Below are 18,603 nucleotides of genomic sequence, written 5' to 3'. Positions count from 1 at the left end.
GAATTTATTTGAACCTATTTCTTATAGAAAGCAGAGATTACTACACTGAATACATATATTGATTAATCATTAATAAATTATTTTTAAAAAAAAATCCAAAACACAGACAACATAAAACAAGCTACAGAGCCACACCAAATCATTTGTAGAAAAAGTGGATAATTTTTATAGACTATTTTTTGAAAGGAAAGAAATGACTGAAGTGATCAAAACTTTAGCAACCATGAACTAAAATATTAACATTTTTAATCAATTTCCTAGCAGCATTCTTGTGCATAATACAAGCAATTAATTAAAAAAATATATATTTTCAAACATTTTAGTCCTACAGGTCATTTCCACTGGACATTTGTAGTGACATTTTTACTGGTGTTGTTTCGTCTTATGACATATCAGGTTTATATGGTTAAAATGACAATAAAAGCTTCTTGACTTGACATCTGCACTCACACATTAAGTTTTCTGGGCCATTGATAGCATTAAACAACCCTTGTTTAATGTTCTGAATAAATACTGGAAACTTACAAGAAACACATTTTTCTCGGTGTCTGTAAAGAATTGTGAAAGACTTGTAAGTCTGGCTAGTTTCACAGATTTAGATCTTATTATTGGATAATTGAACTGAATGTACAGCGTAGAAGTCACATATCCTTGTACTTTATAACATGGTGTCCCTCAAGGATGCATAGATGACAAAGTTCAGGCTGGTTCAAGCAGACTTGGTGAGAAGAAAAGCATTTCAAAATGCAAATCATCATGTCGAAGAGCTACAAATGCAGAAGGCAACACTGGGATCCAGAATTGGAAAGTAAGGCTATGAGAGGTGTTCCTATTAAAGTGGCAGGTGAGGGTGTGTCTGTGTGTAACTTCATCACCAGTAGATGGCAAACTAATCGGCTCCAAAATGCAGAGAAGACTGGGTGGTTGTGAACACGACACAGCATTCTAAATATTTCTAATACTGTAACCACATTCCTCCTTCTCCTCCTCATCATCCTCCTCTTCCATATCCTCCTCCTCCTACTCCTCCTCCTTATCATATTTCAATATTAAAATGTATACATATATACATAGGCAGATACACCCAACTATATGCTTATCAAACAAAAAAGAAAATTGATTAATATTAATATAATATTTTAATATAATGTTAAAATTAATATAATAGTTAGATTCAAAAGTACTCCTGAAATTCAGCTACTAGTGAGAGAACAGTAACGTCACCCTTTGACTGAAATGAAGCATTCGTCATTATTAGGGGTTGCCAGATCATTTTCAGTTGATTTTTAATCATAAGAGGAAGCTAGATATAATCTACAATAGATAACATAATTTAGGTTCATACTGGGTGCTTGGGTGGACTTCACAGTATGAATAGACCTGGCAACCCTGTTCCACCAGGTTTCATAGAGGAACTAACAGGCAGGCGTTTGCGGCAGTAATTCTCAGCTTCTCACCCCCGGAGATGACTGAAGCATGCAATGTCTTGTTGTATCTCTAACAACTCAACAACCCAGAGGATCTGAAATCGGAGTGGATCCAGTTTGTAGACGTTTCATAGAAGAGGGCAGTGGTCTAAACATGGAGAGCTGTCAATTGAGTAAGTAAAAGTTTGAAACTTTATTTGAGATGGTGGTCGTGTTTGTAGAGCAAAAACAGGAAACTCTTGCTGCACGGTTAGTCTACCGTGATGTTTTGAATCATTGTGTAAGCTTGAGCAGGTTCCATTAACCACAGATTTCTGTGAGTTTTTCCTCACAGAAATCACACCATTACATAGACACACCTGCCAGTCCTGGAGATCTCATGGACCACCAGATCTAGCACATGAAGGGTTTGTTAAAGAGCTTATGACTTGAATTACGTTAGAGAAAGAAGAAAATTGTGAACTATGCAGGGTTGTTGCCATGATAAAGACAGGGGAGGGTTTATAAAAACACAGATCCTCGTTTTTGATGGTGTAGTTCCTCAGAGCTCAATTTTCTGAACTAATGATCAGCTCAAAATCCAGATTTGCCAATAAAACCCTGGTCTCATGAACTTCTAAATGAGCCCTGCTATTTGAAAGTGCTTGAACAAGTTGAAACTATTGACTTTATGGTAATAGTGGTCAACTATAATGACCAGACCCCTGTGCAGACCACTTTCCTACACTAAGATGCTTGATAAGCCTGATGTCAGCAACAAGGATTTCACGCTGTCAGAAAAAATAAGTGTACTTAACTGTACCACCTTGTTGCCATCAAGCATAGACCTCTAGTAGCTCTGTATGTAACTTCTACTTCAGCTCCATAGGTACTATAGTAATGGTCTAATTTTTTATACACTATATCTCGAACAATTCACATCAAAGGTACCTAAAGGTACGTGTACTAGCCAAGTGTCAAGATAAGGCACAGTTTAGTACACATTTTCTGAGTGCTCAGATCAGAATAAGAAATTGTTTGATGATTCAAACAAAATGGATATTAATCATTTTTTAAAAAAATTCTTGCTTACAAAGGTGTGGATAAGTGGGCACGTTTTTGGTCTAATTTTTATTTTTAAACAAGCAATGTTTTTAGCCCTTCTTCTGCTGAACTAATTTGGATAAACCAATGTGATTGGCTGCAACAAACCACAAAAAAGAAGAAAAAAACTTGCTACAGAAGCCACAACAGGTCATGTATTGAAAACTTGAACAACTCCAAGTTTATTGGGCAGTATTCAGGTGCTGGACTCAGCTAAATGTCCACTGAAACAATTTGCTGGATCCACCAGGTGAAGAAATCTTATTTAAAGCATCACCATCTGATTCAACACCACTATAAAAGAACCTTGTACTTGCGTGTTATGTTTCCTTCATTCTGAATGTTCCAGTCTGAATAACTGTACTACTGTACCACTGTCTTGTGGTAAGTGGCATAATCCAGTTTGGAAGCATCCTGACAGAACATTAAAGAAATAACAAATAGGAAAATAATACAAATAATAATCTTATATTGGTGTATATTATAAATTCGTGCCAAAATAATTTATATTGAGGTTTGTGTTTTTTTTTCTTTCTTTCTTTTCTTATCAAACTGTTCACACTCACCTCTTTATCCACCCACAAGATACCTAGGTAACATTCAGACAAATAACCACAATTTCCTGTTCTACATTATGTTGATTACAAGCTACTCAGACCTATACAGATATCACTGATTCAGTATAGCTCGTGTAGAACGCATTTAAAATCTAGTCACTTTTCGGCCACATGGCTGTTATAGTTGAATCCCTGGTTGTGTTTTACATCTTTAAGAACGTTTGCAATAAACACACCTATATTAGAAAACAAAATATGGTTTCAATCAGAAGCTGGCTTTGTTACACAAGCTAAATGCTAATTGCTAATATAATATTTCTTCATACATATTCAGCAACTTTTCAACAGAAAAACTGCCAATAAAGGATTTGTCGAGTCAAATCTAGTGTTTTAAATGAGGTAGCATGCTAATCTTTGCTAATATTTGCAGTAACGAGCTTCTCAGGACTCTCAGATGCTAGCTAGTCTTTAGTATTCTGCTTAGCAAGAACATTACAACATAACTGTGTGTCTGTGGGGAAGCGGGATTGGTTTTTTTTAGTTGCTGAATCGAAAAATATTCCATCTAGCCAGGTGATTCTGACTGAAGCATTGCTCAACAGGCGTATTTAGCTGGTATAGTGTCAGAGTGAGAAATTCAAGCTGTTTTTCTTCCTGAAAGTCAGAAAAACACTGCTTTTTTCTTTTTTTGAGAAGTGTTACAGACCCTTGTCAGCTCCACCCTTTACACTTACACACACCCAACACGCATGTGACATACAAACATGCTGATTACAGGAAGAGAAAATGTGGATATGTTTGTTTTGTCGATGACTTATTTACTCTTTACAGCTTTTGTTTCGTTTTGTTTTAGGGCTATTTTCTTTTAGCCAAAAGTGATTAGACTGTGATTCCAAGACTCCAGTGTGGATCTAATCTGAAATCTTAAATCAGTCATACTGTACGAGAGTCTGGGAAAAATCCAGAAAACTTTTTCATGCTTTCTTTTGTAAAACATTAGTGGGAGGATTGGCTCAGTGGTTAGTGGTTAAGTTTCTGTGGTTGTGTATGACAAAAATTTCCAGAGAGCTACTGCTGATGCCTGAAAGCATCATTTATGCTAATAGAGTACCATTTTATACTATAAAATAGATAACAATATAGCTGTATATCAAAAGCACATTAACCTATACGATGGATGACTCACATAAACATATATAGGTATAGCTATAACTTTAAAAGTTTCTGACAAGGAAAAGTCTTCAGAATGGAGGACATTGTGGTTTCTGCAAAAAATGGGAGAGAAGAGAGCGACTGTTGGGAATGACTGTTTACAGCCCTGATTTTTTTTTTTATTTATTATATTATTAAAAGTTAGACTTTCTTTTAAAACCATGCAATAGTAAGAGAGAGGAAAAAATTCACCCAGAGATACAAACATTAAGTCTTTTATTGTCCTTTCTCGTCTGTAAAAATACTATATGTATGTGACACGTTTCAGTACTAATACCAATGCAAACATGCTTTAACAATGAAGCACCAATTTTTAAAAATTGGTCAAAATCTCAAATTTATTGAGTCACATTACTGAAATGAATGAAGTGGAAAAGTATTAATCCATACGTAGCTTCCAGTTTCAGTCTGAACATTCACTTTCTACCCCTCCTTTTTCTTCTTTTTTCTCAATGAGGTCACTCAAATGACACTTTTAGTTTCAAGATCACTCCTTGGATCTTTAGACTAAATATGGCTTTAAAGGCATACACCGATCAGGCATAACATTATGAGCACTGAGAGGTGAAGTGAATAACACTGATTATCTCCTCATCATGGCACCTGTTAGTGGGTGGGATATATTAGGCAGCATTTTGTCCTCAATGTTGATGTGTTAGAAGCAGGAAAAATGGACAAGTGTAAGGATTTGAGCGAGTTTTACAAAGGGCCAAATTGTGATGGCTAGACCACTGGATCAGAGCATCTCCAAAACCGCAGCTCTTGTGGGGTGTTCCCGGTCTGCAGTGGTCAGTATCTATCAAAAGTGCTCCAAGAAAGGAACAGTGGTGAACCAGCGACAGGGTCATGGGTGGCCAAGGGTCACTGATGTACGGAGGCTGATCTGTGTGATCCGATCCAACAGATGAGCTACTGTTGCTCAAACTGCTGAAGAAGTTAATGCTGGTTCTGATAGAAAGGTGTCAGAATACACAGTGCATGATGGGTCAGGGCTGTTTTGGTTTGCAGGTGGTCATAATGTTATGCCTGGTAAGTGTATGAGATAATTGATTTGTTTCATTGTGTGTGTGTGTGTGTGTGTGTGTGTGTGTGTTAGTGTCTCCTGATTTCTCGCCGGAGGAACAGATTGAGATTGAAAACCTCAAGATTCACAAGCAAGACCTCCTGGCTGACATTCAGGTACTTTTTAAAGCTTGCTTCATATCAAAAGTTGTACTTTTCTGGTCTTGTGGTATTGCTGTTGAGCCACTGACTTGAGCCTAACCAATTACACTATAGACCATAAATCACATAAAGAGAGATTTTGCAGCTAGTACTTCGTCTTTTTTCACGCACTCAGCATACTAATAATCTGATGTTAAACTTCATACGAAAACATTGTTCGGATTGAACAGATGTGTTCTAATCAGCCTTGCTTGCCTGAAAAGGTCACATGGTTGAGATTTGGTAACATGTCATGCAAGTCATGCAAGCTGGAAATGTTTGGTTTCATTCATTTTTATTAACAGCATCTCTGGTAAAAAGCCAGAGGTCATGGTTGTGGCAAAACAAAAATAATACCTGAAACAGAAACAAAAATGAAACTCTCTTTAATTTAGACCAATTATGAACTACAGTGATGTAGACGATATAACTCTTAGAGCTAGAAGTCCCACAACAGGATGACAGTGGTGGCATTTTTTTTTTCTTTTTTACTATATTTAAGCCACAACCACTTCAGGTTTAAACCTGAATACAGTAACAAATATTCATAACAACAGACAGATACAGAGAACGTCATTGCATTATACTACAACAATTATTACCATGCCTTGTTGTTTCTTTAAGACAAACAGAAAATATGTTTGAAAGTAAACAAAAATATAAATATCTAAAATATTTAATCTAGATTGGCACCTTTATTTTCTGCATTGCTAGTTTACTAAAATCTTCAGTGGGGTTTTTTTGTGTTTTTTTTAGCCTGTTAGTCAGTTCTGGGTTGCTCTGTTGAAAAAAAATGGACCTCGGTAGCAACAGTGCTGTTTCCATGCTGCATCTTGTGTGTGTGTGTGTGTGCGTGCGTGACTGAGTGTGTGAGAGCCGATGAGTCAAACTGTGCTGAAATGTTTTTGCAGAAGCTGAAATGGGAGATCGAGAACGTAATGGCTGAAATTCAGGACTTTGAGTCTACAGAAGAGAAGTGAGTGAACCTCCAGTCAGGACAAATGTGAATGTTACATTACGTAGTCCAGGGGTCCCCAACCACCGGGCCACGGACTGGTACCGGGCCACAAAGAAACAATATACTTATAATTTTATATATATATATATAAAATTATATATAAAATTATATATATATACAATATATATATATACCTCCTACCTATATATACCATATATATATATATACCTCCTTTCACCGATCCATCAGGCAGTGTGAACACAGCAGCGACTGAATGCTACCCTAGATAGTCATGCAGTGTGAAAGCACCAGTGATCTGACCACTTTGAAAATCGTGCAGTGTGAACTCGGTCTAAATCTAGCTTAAATGAGCTCCCTTTATCACACCCATAACACCCACCCGCCCCCTGGTTCCCCTGGACTGTGGAAAAATTGTCTGGTATCAAACCGGTCCATGGTACAAAAAAGGTTGGGGAACCCTGACGTAGTCTATCCTAAATCAATTTTATTATTAGGTTATGCTTCGCTCACTCATTTTTTCAGACGCAGCCGTGAATATTCTGAAAGTGGCTCATTTTTCATTTATTTTTTGTAAAATTACAGCAAAATACTCGAGCGAGGAAAGCAGGTTTCTAGCGGCAAGAAAAAATTCAACATGGACCCTAAAAAGGTACTTTTTTTTTTATACATCACTGCCTACAAGTTGAATTAAATATTAATGCTTCTGTGACTATAAAGTTTATGTGTGACAGATTAAAATAAATCTTATCTACACACAATCTGCAGGGGAAACCAGAGAATAAGCATATCTTGCTCATTTTTAAACTAAAAATGCCACTTACAAAGGCTTAACTTTTCCTCCAATCAGATCGGTTAGAAGTAGTAGTCTGTGTGGCTGAAAAAGTGTGACACATGTAGGCGTGGAAGAAACACTGGCATTAATATTTAAAAATGGACTTGCTTTACAGCAGAGGTAAGAGTTTCCTGAAAGTGAGCATCTGAAAGACAGAAACGGAAGAGCCGCCCCTTATGATAGTTTTTTTTTTTAAACGGTGCTGTGGTTTTTCATTTTGAACAAGTGTGGTTTTCAAAAGGGTGACTTTCGCAGCAGCACCAAGTCTGGCAAGCAGAAAAAAACAAAACATTATTTTTTTTAATGATCGATAGGCTGAAAAGAATTTGTTCGAAATGACGTCCCAGCATGCTGTGCTTTTTACGATCTTTCAGTAGCAATTTTGTGAAGTCCATGTAGTTCTTCATACAGAGTTAAAAGCTGAGCTTCGTGTTGTTTTACAAGTGCTAGCCTGTGGGATGCTCTGTCTTACCCATTTGTAGCGTATTGCAATAGCCAAATACAATACTAGACTTTTGAGAGACAACAGAACTGTGTAATAGCTTAATCAAACTTCCACTTTTGCAGTTTTTGTATACATTTGTTCAGAGAAGTAAAAAAACAGGACTAAGATTTTAGGAAGCACAACAGAGTATTTACTATGACGTTACATACGCATAATGCTGGAGTTCCAGTACTACTAACATTGCTATTTTGTTTTTGGAAAAAAAAGAAGAACCTTACTATGTTTCAAGCTCAACATGATTGCTGGTGCAACTTTATATGATTGCCTAATTTGATTACCAAATCATTAGACTTACAGTAAACTTAACCTTGAGTAAACTAAACCAGGACAATAGCACAGTGTGGGGGGTCCGGCTCCTGCTGAATACGAGAGTAGTTAAATGGAGGAATCAGCATAAATTGTATCCTCAAGAGGAAAAATACCATCTCTTTGGTGCCCAAGGCTTGAAGAAGTCAAATATTAAGTAGACCACCAACCTCTAACCAGGATAACACTAACCCCAACACAAGTCTCCAGAACTTGGGACTCTGGATTGACTCAGACTCAAAACATATTCCTTGACTCATAACCAAGTTTTATACTCTCTAAAATGCTTTGAGATTCAAAACAAGACCCACACTCTGGATTCCACTGGACACTACTGCTTGGGTATCTGGACTTGATTCAGAAGAAGAAGAAGCTTACTATGAAGCTTACTATGATTCAAGCTCAACATGATTGCTGGTGCAACTTTATATGATTGCCTAAGATAGATTATATGACACCAAATCATTAGACTTACAGTAAACTTAACCTTGAGTAAACTAAACCAGGACAATAGCACAGTGTGGGGGGTCCGGCTCCTGCTGAATACGAGAGTAGTTAAATGGAGGAATCAGCATAAATTGTATCCTCAAGAGGAAAAATACCATCTCTTTGGTGCCCAAGGCTTGAAGAAGTCAAATATTAAGTAGACCACCAACCTCTAACCAGGATAACACTAACCCCAACACAAGTCTCCAGAACTTGGGACTCTGGATTGACTCAGACTCAAAACATATTCCTTGACTCATAACCAAGTTTTATACTCTCTAAAATACTTTGGGATTTAAAACAAGACCCACACTCTGGATTCCACTGGACACTACTGCTTGGGTATCTGGACTTGATGCGGAAAACACAGTTTGGAACTTTAGACTCAGTTTAGATCTCTACAGCTTTGCCCTCTAGACTCAACTTGATGCTACAACATGGAAATCTTGGACTTGACCCAGACTTGAAACTTGAGACTCTATTCTCAACTCAGACTCTGTGGCTTGAGAGTCCGGATTCAGTTCAGCCTCTATAGCTTAGGACTCAACTCAAACTCTACAGCTTGGGACTCTAGATACAACTTAGATCTAAATCTTGAAACTCTGGACTTGACCCAGACTTGAGACTCTGCTCTTAATACTGACTTTTTGGCTTGGGACTCTAGATTCAACCCAGACACTACAGGTTTGGACTGTAAACCCGACTTGAGTTTACCACTTGTGTACTCTGAACTTGACCCAGACTCAGACTTGCCAAAGACTCTATGGCTTGAGACTCTGGACTCAATTCAGACTCTACAAGTTAGGACTCTAGACTTGACTTGACTCTAAGGTTTGAGACTTTGGACTCAACTGTAAGGTTTGGGACCCTAAATTCAACAAAGACACTATATCTTTGGGCTATGGCCTTGGCACAGACTTTTAGCCTAAGATCAAAAAAACAAGGTTAGGGTACAACAGACTCATGTGTCTATTATTACAGGGGATCAATTACCTGGTGCAAAATAACCTGCTGGAGTGGAACGCCCAGAGCATTGCTGAGTTCCTCTACAAAGAGGAAGGTCTCAATAAGACTGCTATAGGAGACTTCTTGGGAGAAAGGTAATTCATTAACCATACATTCATTACAATTTCACTACAAAGGTACATGTTTTATGCTTTTAAAATGTTTCCTTGTAAAACCTTTGTAAAAGTTGCAGTATTAGGTAATGAGATTTGCTCCAGATCTTATTACCTGATCCCAGGTCTGACCACAATGGTAATTTGGCAAGGAATCAAATTTCCCATAATTTTACCCCAAATGTATTTGGTTCATCAACTCTTTTTTTTTGTTTTGAGCCTGGCATTCGAAGGCTAAGTTTGCTAACTTGATCTAACACAAAATCTTTGCTGTACATAGTTGCCCTTTTCATTTACTTGCTTCATATAAGTCTCCAAGCAAATCTCAATATATTAGTATGTTACACTCTAACTTCTGTTACTTGTTAACTACATTAGCATCGTAGCTCTAAGAACAGATCGAACATTGGGAATTTTTTTTTTATTACTAATGACATGTTTTCTATTTCTCATTTATTGATATATTTCTGATTCTTGAACTCTTGCAATGCAATAACATCATGCAACCTCCACAGAGAGGAGATGCACCTCCAGATCCTAAAAGCTTTTGTGGAACTTCATGAGTTTTCAGACCTCAATCTTGTCCAGGCACTGAGGTTAGGATCAGACTTTTAATCATTTAAACCTGTTGGTTGTATACGTTTTCTACTCCACCATTATAGAATGCTAGATTCTGATTTGTCAGAAAGTGTTGATTTATTTTTTACAAAATCTTGCGTCTTGCGTCCAGCATCTTGGACAGTAGTTACAAGGTTACTAGAATAATTAACGGATTTATAATAAATGGACTTGTTCAAATGACTTGTTATTGTTTCTATAGCCACTTTTATGGTGGACTGTTAAAATTGTTGCTAGTTGTTAATTTTTAAGGAGTCTCCAATGAAGTTTTGTAACAGTTATCATCTCTATTAGTGACACCAGTCAGTCCTTAGTGTCTGAAAATACTTGTAACTACTTACAAAACATTGTAAAAAAAAAATGTTTCATTTCTCTCAGGCAATTTCTGTGGAGCTTTCGCCTTCCTGGTGAGGCACAGAAGATTGACCGTATGATGGAGGCCTTTGCCACTCGCTACTGCGAATGCAATTCAGACGTCTTCCAGTCCACTGGTGAGCCAATGTGCTCTTTTACTTTTATTTGATAAGGAACATGAGTGACATAAATGCGTGGCTCATATAAATGTGTGTAATCTATTTTCAGACACTTGTTACATCCTCTCATTTGCCATCATCATGCTGAACACCAGCCTGCACAACCCCAACGTGAAGGACAAGACCACACTGGAGCGCTTCATCAGTATGAACAGAGGCATCAACAACGGCGAAGATCTTCCAAATGAGCTTCTCATGGTCAGAGCCAATCACCTGAACACACTCTTCCCTGACAGGCTACAGTACATACAACTTGCATCTAAACAAAATAAGGAAATGAAATGTGGAAACAGCAAGAGTGTCGGTCAAAAAAACAAAACAAATAAAGATGCAGTAATTAGCCCAAAAAGATCAGGAATAATGGTTTACAAGCTCCAATCTGATATTAGGTTACTGTCTGTGTGAAGTTTCACATGTTCTACCTGTGAATGTACGAGGTTTCGTATTGTTTTGATTCAAACACTGGTAATCTTTTGATTAACAAAGAGCATATCGATCACTTTTATTTTCATTCTTAAAACAAGATCTTACTATTTCTTTCAGAATGAGAATATAAGTTCTCACTGAGCAATCACAGATCACGTTCTGGAATGACTCTTTGGCGTCAGTGAGTTTCTCCATACCCTCATGTGTTCCTCTTTTCTGTTACCTCTCCCCACAGAAACTATATGACAGTATACGGAACGAGCCGTTCAAAATTCCAGAGGATGATGGGAACGATCTGACACACACATTCTTCAACCCTGACCGGGAAGGCTGGCTTCTCAAACTGGGTACTGGATTTTACTTCATTTATTATAAATCAGTAAGATTAAGGAAAAAAAAAAAATTCCAGAGCACTGTTGAGTTCTCATATCTAATTGGTCATGTGATGGTGGAGTATCAGAGGAATAAAACATGTCATGATCAAGGGTGGTAAAAGGAAAGCCACTTATCAGGCCACATCAGTCCACATCTTATCACCTCATTGACAGACTCTTCTATACAGTGGAGTTGTTGTTAACATATTGTGATCTGTGCAGGAGGACGAGTGAAAACGTGGAAGAGGAGATGGTTTATCCTGACTGATAACTGCCTCTACTACTTCGAATACACCACAGTGAGTTAATATTCCTGTATATCTGGTACTGCAATATGAGCTGTGATCTACACCATCATCTTAACCTTCATTAAATCCAGACAACTCATCGAATGTTTGGTTTCTAGGACAAAGAACCAAGGGGGATCATTCCTCTAGAGAACCTCTGTGTAAGAGAAGTCAACTACACGCGTAAACCGGTGAGGTTATAGGCAATTCTGATGAGCTGACGATTAATGAAATAGAAATCACTAGCACTTCAATGAGTGAAGACCGTAGACTCAGAATTAGTGATGCTTCTGCTTTGTGTAGGAACTTTAGTTATTTCATAACTTCTTTTCATGTGCATGTGTAAGGGAAAGTACATCATTTGCATTTGCGTTTGAAGATCTGTGAATGCTTGTGTATGTGTCAGACTGTAGCATGCAAACCAGCCTCCTGTGATTGCGGCATAGGAAAAATCTTGAAAACCTTGGCAATAGTTCTGTGACATTACACAGACATCGGTATGAACCAATAAGTTTTTCTAGATGGAATAAAGTCAGAAGGGGGATGCCATGTTATAGGAAGATAATCAAAAATAATTCGTTGTTGTTGATAATTAAAAAAATTATTCAGAGCGTAATCCAGCGGAGATATTGGTGTTGCTAATAAAATAGTCAGTGAGTGTATTTATTAAAAAGCCATGTATATGTATGTGAATGTGTTTGCAGTACTGTTTGGAGCTGTACAACCCTAACAGTAAGGGACAGAAGATCAAAGCATGCAAGACGGAGACAGACGGCCGGGTGGTGGAGGGGAAACATCAGAGCTACATGATCTGTGCTTCGACAGCCGAAGAGAGAGACGACTGGATCGAAGCTATCAGGTCGCGCACCACCTCCTTCTATAATCTCGTGCCAATTCTACCTTTTAATTGGGTTATGTTCATTAAAAGATGTATTTAAATTACACTTTTGTAGTATTTATGTCTCCATACACTGACTAAACCTTTCTAAATACATTTTTAAAAGCCTGATTCATTGGGGATTATAGTGTACGTTTAGCTATAATGTAGCTTTCTGAGTGAAATACTGATATCCTTGATATGTTTAGCTAAAAAGCTTTGGTTTTTACCTCGCTTAAGCTTACCCAAAAATGTTCGAATTAGATATATAATAGGCTTCAAAAGTTTGTTTTATTCTATAAGTTAATACATAAGCTAATATACTTCTCAGCTGACATTTATTAGTCAAGAAATGAGGTACTGTATTTACAGGAAGCCTCCAAGGCTCCAGGAGTTCAAATTATTTATAATTTACCACACAATGTTTACATTTCTTTTTACAATTTTAGTTGTATGAAGCCATTTCATAGTTATTTTCATAGTTATTAGTTATTTATTTAAGATTTATGGAAAATATTGATATTCCTGGTGCTATTAGCTTTGCTAGGCTTCCTTTAGCTGTTTATCTTTTGCTAGCACTATTAGCTGGGTTATTATTAGCTCGCTTATACTCAATGTATGTTACTTAAATTGCAGAACAGCTTTTCTGGAAAATAGAAAACAAATCATTCTTGTTGATTACTATTAATTGTGTGATCATTTATTAGTAATTTACCAACAATTCTGAAGAAAAATATTGATATTCCTGATGCTATTAGCTAGCCGCTGTGTATGTATTGCTAGCCTTTCTGATTCTGCAAATATATTTAAGTAAACAACAACTTGCCGGAATAATAGAAACACATTATTGTGCCCTGTGTGTATTCTTCGATAAATATAGTTCTGACTAATGTCTGAACTAAAATGTTTTATGTGATCAGTTATCAAATGCAAATACAAAGTCAGTCAAGGGTTGCTGCAGTTTGTTCAGGAAATGAACCCATGTTTGTGGTATTTACTTCATTTAAATGCTGTGCTCTTGTGGTTTTGATGACTTTTACAAGACTGTGATAGAATTTTCCTGAGTTGTGACACAGTGATGATATTACTTGGTGAACCTCTGAGTGTTTGGTCTTGGTGTATGTGTGTGTAACTGTAATTATAGTGTTATTTTAGTTGCAAATATTGAAATTTAGTTTTTTTTATTTTCATTTTTTAAATTATTTTTATTATTATTTTATTTTAGCTAAGGGTTAGGGTTATATCTTGAGCACCACTGAGGAAAATCTGAGGAAAATTTTAACACTTTTTATACATGCTTTTTATTTTATTTTTTTTTATTATTATTTTTTTTTATTTTATTTTAGCTAACTACATGCTAGCTAGCTCTCTCTTGAGCACCTCTGAGAAAAATCTGAGGAAAATATTGAACATTTTTATGGTTTTTTTTTTCATTTTTATTTTTTTTATTACTTTTTTAATTATTTTATTTTAACTAACTACCTGCTAGCTAGCTCTCTCAAGTGCCACTGAGGAGAATCTGACGAAAATATTAACACTTTTTATACATGCTTTTTATTTTTTATTTTTTTATTATTTATTATTTTTATTTTATTTTAGCTAACTACATGCTAGCTAGCTTTCTCGAGCACCACTGAGGAAAATCTGAGGAAAATATTGAAAGTTTTTATGTTTTTTTTATTTTTATTTTTTTTTAATTATTTTATTTTAGCTAACTACATGCTAGCTAGCTCTCTCTTGAGCACCTCTGAGAAAAATCTGAGGAAAATATTGAACATTTTTATGGTTTTTTTTTTTCATTTTTATTTTTTTTATTACTTTTTTAATTATTTTATTTTAACTAACTACCTGCTAGCTAGCTCTCTCAAGTGCCACTGAGGAGAATCTGACGAAAATATTGAACATTTTTATGTTTTTTTTTTTATTTATTTTTTAAAATTATTTTATTTTAACTAACTACATGCTAGCTAGATCTATTTTAAGCACCACCGAGGAAAATCTGAGGAAAATATAGATATTTTAAATGTTTATTTTAGCTACCTACATGCTAGCTAGCTCGCTCTTGAGCACCACTGAGGAAAATAGAAGGAAAATATTTATATTTTTTATTTTTTTTAGTTACCTAGATGCTAGCTAGCTCTCACTTAAGCATTACTGAGAAAGATCTAAGGAAAATATTGATATTTGTAATGTTTTTTTTTTTTTTTTCTAGCTCACTACATGCTAGCTAGCTCTCTCAAGCACCTCTGAGGAAAATCTGATGGAAAATATTTATATTTTTTATTATTTTTAGCTACATGCTAGTCATCTCTCTTGAGCACCACTGAGGAAAATCTAATGGAAAATATTGATATTTTTAATGTTTTTTTTTTTTAGCTCACTCTGTGCTAGCTAGCTCTCTCTTGAGCACCACTTAGGACAACCTGAGGAAAATATGTTTTTTTTTAAATGTTTTTTTAGGTAACTACATGCTAGCTAGCTCTCTTTTGAGTTTTAATTGTTACATACAGGTTGTGATGTTGTAATAACAGTAACAGTGTTGACATTTCTCAATATATCTATAGACATTTGACTTGTTAGCAATTTTAATGTTCTCTATCCATTCTTTTAGTTATTTACCATAACATCTGAGGTTAAAATATTGCTATTCTTGACATTTTTAGCTTGGTACATGGTTAATTAACGATAGTTAATTTGCTAGCCTCGGTAGCATGAGTTCACACCAAAACTACAGTTGGGTAAAGTTGACGTATAAAAAATCATTTTCTCAGTTTGGCTCGCTTGTCTCTTCAACAAGCGAAATACAGACAAATTGATTTGTTTATATTTGTTTATTTATCTTTTATTACAGGGCAAGCATCACAAAAGATCCGTTTTATGACCTGGTCTCAGTCAGAAAGAAGAAAGTCATCAACCAAACAGCACAGGATTGACCACAGCAGAGCATTATGGGATACGGAGTTTCGAAGTGATCAGACACTGCAGTCTGCATGTAGCAGAAACCAAACAGGAAGTGATGAGAAGTGGTTCTTTTCGTATGCCGCTGATTCTGTGGAACAAACAGTAGTCTGTAGCACAATTAGTCCTTATTTCCGACTTTCAGACTGTTATCTAAAATCTTTTAAAATTGCCAAAAGAGGTCATTTAAAGGCCTTGAGAAGGCAGTTTACTTTCTGAGATCGAAGTATTATCAATTTTACCGGTCTCATGGATCTGCATTTTGTAATAATAGCCATAGCTGGATATTTTGAAGAGTGTTTTCCTTGTGGGAAATAAAGCCTGTCAGTATAGGAAGTGTGTATTATCTTTGCACATGCAATCTAATCTGAAATCTGATTGAGGATTGAGTTGATGAATACCACCAGGTCATTGAATGGCCCGTTGTTCCGATATCGCCTGACTCGTCCGTTATTTTGGAACGCAAATCAAATTCCGAACAAATCAATGTAAATCGGTGTGATGGTATCGATTTTATTCAAATCGTAACACGTCCACTAGACTCCTAGCACACAGAGTTGAACTGATTGCAGAGTACAGTGAGGATTTATTATAGAAATTACACACATTGGTTTTTCGGGCCTCAATTATAACTGCTGATTTAAGTGCTTCAGTTGCACCCATTTCTGAACGTGAATTTTCATGTTTTGGGCTGGAATTACACTTGAAAATGGAATTCCATTTGAAGCCAATATTAAATACATATAATATGCATTACTTTCTTATTAAATTAACCTAAACGATCAACTTTTTTCACAAAAAGCACAATTGTCCATGCTTTAATACTGACGATACTTCTTGTCTTGAGTCGCCATCTTAGTCGATAAAAACTTCTGAACAATTTATACATGCTAGATTTTTATTTAGAAAGCGTGATAGGATCTCGAAGTAAGAACACATTTCTTTTCCACCAGATGTTTTAAATCTAATTGAAATGGGACGCTGATACCAAAAAATGTGTTATTTTGGGTCACAGTGAAGAGTAACAACTTTTCACAGCCAATTAGGTCACAAGCTGAGGGGACGAGCAATAAAAACAACCGTGGATGAAAAAACTGCTAGTGACATTTTTATGTAAAGTGAGTTATAAACAATATGGAATGGATAATATTTCATAAAGTTTTGGACATCCTACATTAAGTGTATTCGCATACACTCTTCATTTATTTTGCCTCTACATCGAACCTCCTTTATTTCAATTTTATTTCTTCTTTGTTGTTACTACTACTAATAATAATCGAATCTAGAAAGCAAGCTCGCCTAGTTCGTTAGCTGATTCCACTATAGCTAAGTCTGGTATGAGTGTCATTATACATCTGTCTATGCCTTATTTTAATATATAACACATACCACGGCTAGCAAAAAAACATGAAAGCCAGCATGAAAGTGTTACGCAGCTGACTTAAACCTGTAGTGTACAGGGTCAATAACTGGACACAACTTTCTGTGTTTCCTCTTTGTTGTATATATCAATTACGTATTTATTAATACATGCCCTATGCATTGTGTGTATAATATGCCTGAATAAAAATTAGATTATTTATCCAAAAAAAAAGAAGAATGGTAAATAAATGTAAACATACTTACTTGTAAAATTTTATGCGTCGGACATTCGTCAGATTTGCCTGATACAGTGTATGTATTTTTTATTTTATTGTACAGCATTTGTGTACGTAGCGTATTATTGTGAATCACTTGATTATTGGTATTAAAGTCTTATTGTTTTATTTAATTGTATCGGTGTGTGTTCTTTAAAGTGACTTTTAAAAACATGCAACATGTTTTACAGCATGACTTTATCTGACACTTGTTTTGCAGAAAAGAGGAAGTGTCACCTGAGTTCCTTTTCCTTTTGTCTCTCTTTTATCTCTCTCTCTCTCACACACACACACACTCACACACACATCAGGTTATCAGTTTAATACTCTCTGTATATTTGTTTCTAATGTTGCTTCATAAGTGTCTTATAAACTGCACAGTACGTAGTGCATGTAGACACACTTCCTACACTTTAGATGCATTTTCCACTCTCTCACATTCATACACACACACACACACAAGCTCATTCTCACGGCAGGTTTATTTTTAGCCACGACGCATTTCTCTGTGGCCTCCACACCAGCCTCTTTTCGCCTTAGCATATCTGTAAGGATTTTATTTTAGCTGAGATAAGCATCTTACTTCATCCTAAATCAACGTCACGAACCCTAATGTACCTTTTTTGTATTGTGAAAGCCGCTTGGATAAGTAAGCTTTAGCTAACATCCTGTGGTGATTCTGAAATTCGTGTGGTTTCAAAAGAAACAAAAAAACTGTTCCCCAGGAAACTCAAAAAATTATTTCAAGACTATCACAATGTAGCTTATTAAAAAAACGGGGTCCAGCGTCTCCTGCTTTTGTCCTGAGCTTGCTTTACTCTCTGTGGGGTTTCACATGTTCTCCGCATGGCTTCTGCTGTGTTCATCCCACTTCCCAAAAACGTGCCAGTTGGCGACACCAATTCGGCCCATGGTGCGAAGGAGCCATCCGTGGTGTATTCCCATATTCATGATCAGTGATTCCACTCAGGCTTTAAAATAAGCGTGACTCTGACTAGAGTTACTAAACTGGTTACTAAACTGGTTACTCTTGATTAATTAGTGAAGATTAATAAACTCAGTGGTTAAGCTGTTGGAAGGTGGTGTGTTAAAAATCCCGGTGCTGGCAACCTATCACTTCTAGGCCTTTGAGCAGGGCCTGTAACCTTCAACTGCTCAGATCTTTAAGTCGTTTTGTATAATAAC

General features: G+C 36.2%; 1 protein-coding gene across 1 annotated transcript; it reads left to right on the top strand.

The window, feature by feature from the left end:
• The first annotated feature begins 1,417 nt into the window (after positions 1-1,417).
• cyth4b (cytohesin 4b) lies at positions 1,418-17,547 on the top strand. The gene is made up of 13 exons (XM_058403950.1): positions 1,418-1,600; positions 5,376-5,458; positions 6,394-6,458; positions 7,044-7,110; positions 9,572-9,690; positions 10,224-10,304; positions 10,705-10,817; positions 10,909-11,057; positions 11,521-11,632; positions 11,882-11,958; positions 12,066-12,137; positions 12,651-12,805; positions 15,675-17,547. The coding sequence occupies exons 1-13, from the start codon at positions 1,477-1,479 to the stop codon at positions 15,754-15,756; spliced, it is 1,299 nt and encodes a 432-aa protein (XP_058259933.1). The 5' UTR covers positions 1,418-1,476; the 3' UTR covers positions 15,757-17,547.
• Positions 17,548-18,603: the final 1,056 nt, after the last annotated feature.

This window comes from Hemibagrus wyckioides, linkage group LG11 (genome assembly GCF_019097595.1).
Source record: "Hemibagrus wyckioides isolate EC202008001 linkage group LG11, SWU_Hwy_1.0, whole genome shotgun sequence".
Taxonomy (NCBI): Eukaryota; Metazoa; Chordata; class Actinopteri; order Siluriformes; family Bagridae; genus Hemibagrus; species Hemibagrus wyckioides.
This window is presented reverse-complemented; position numbering and strand designations above follow the sequence as displayed.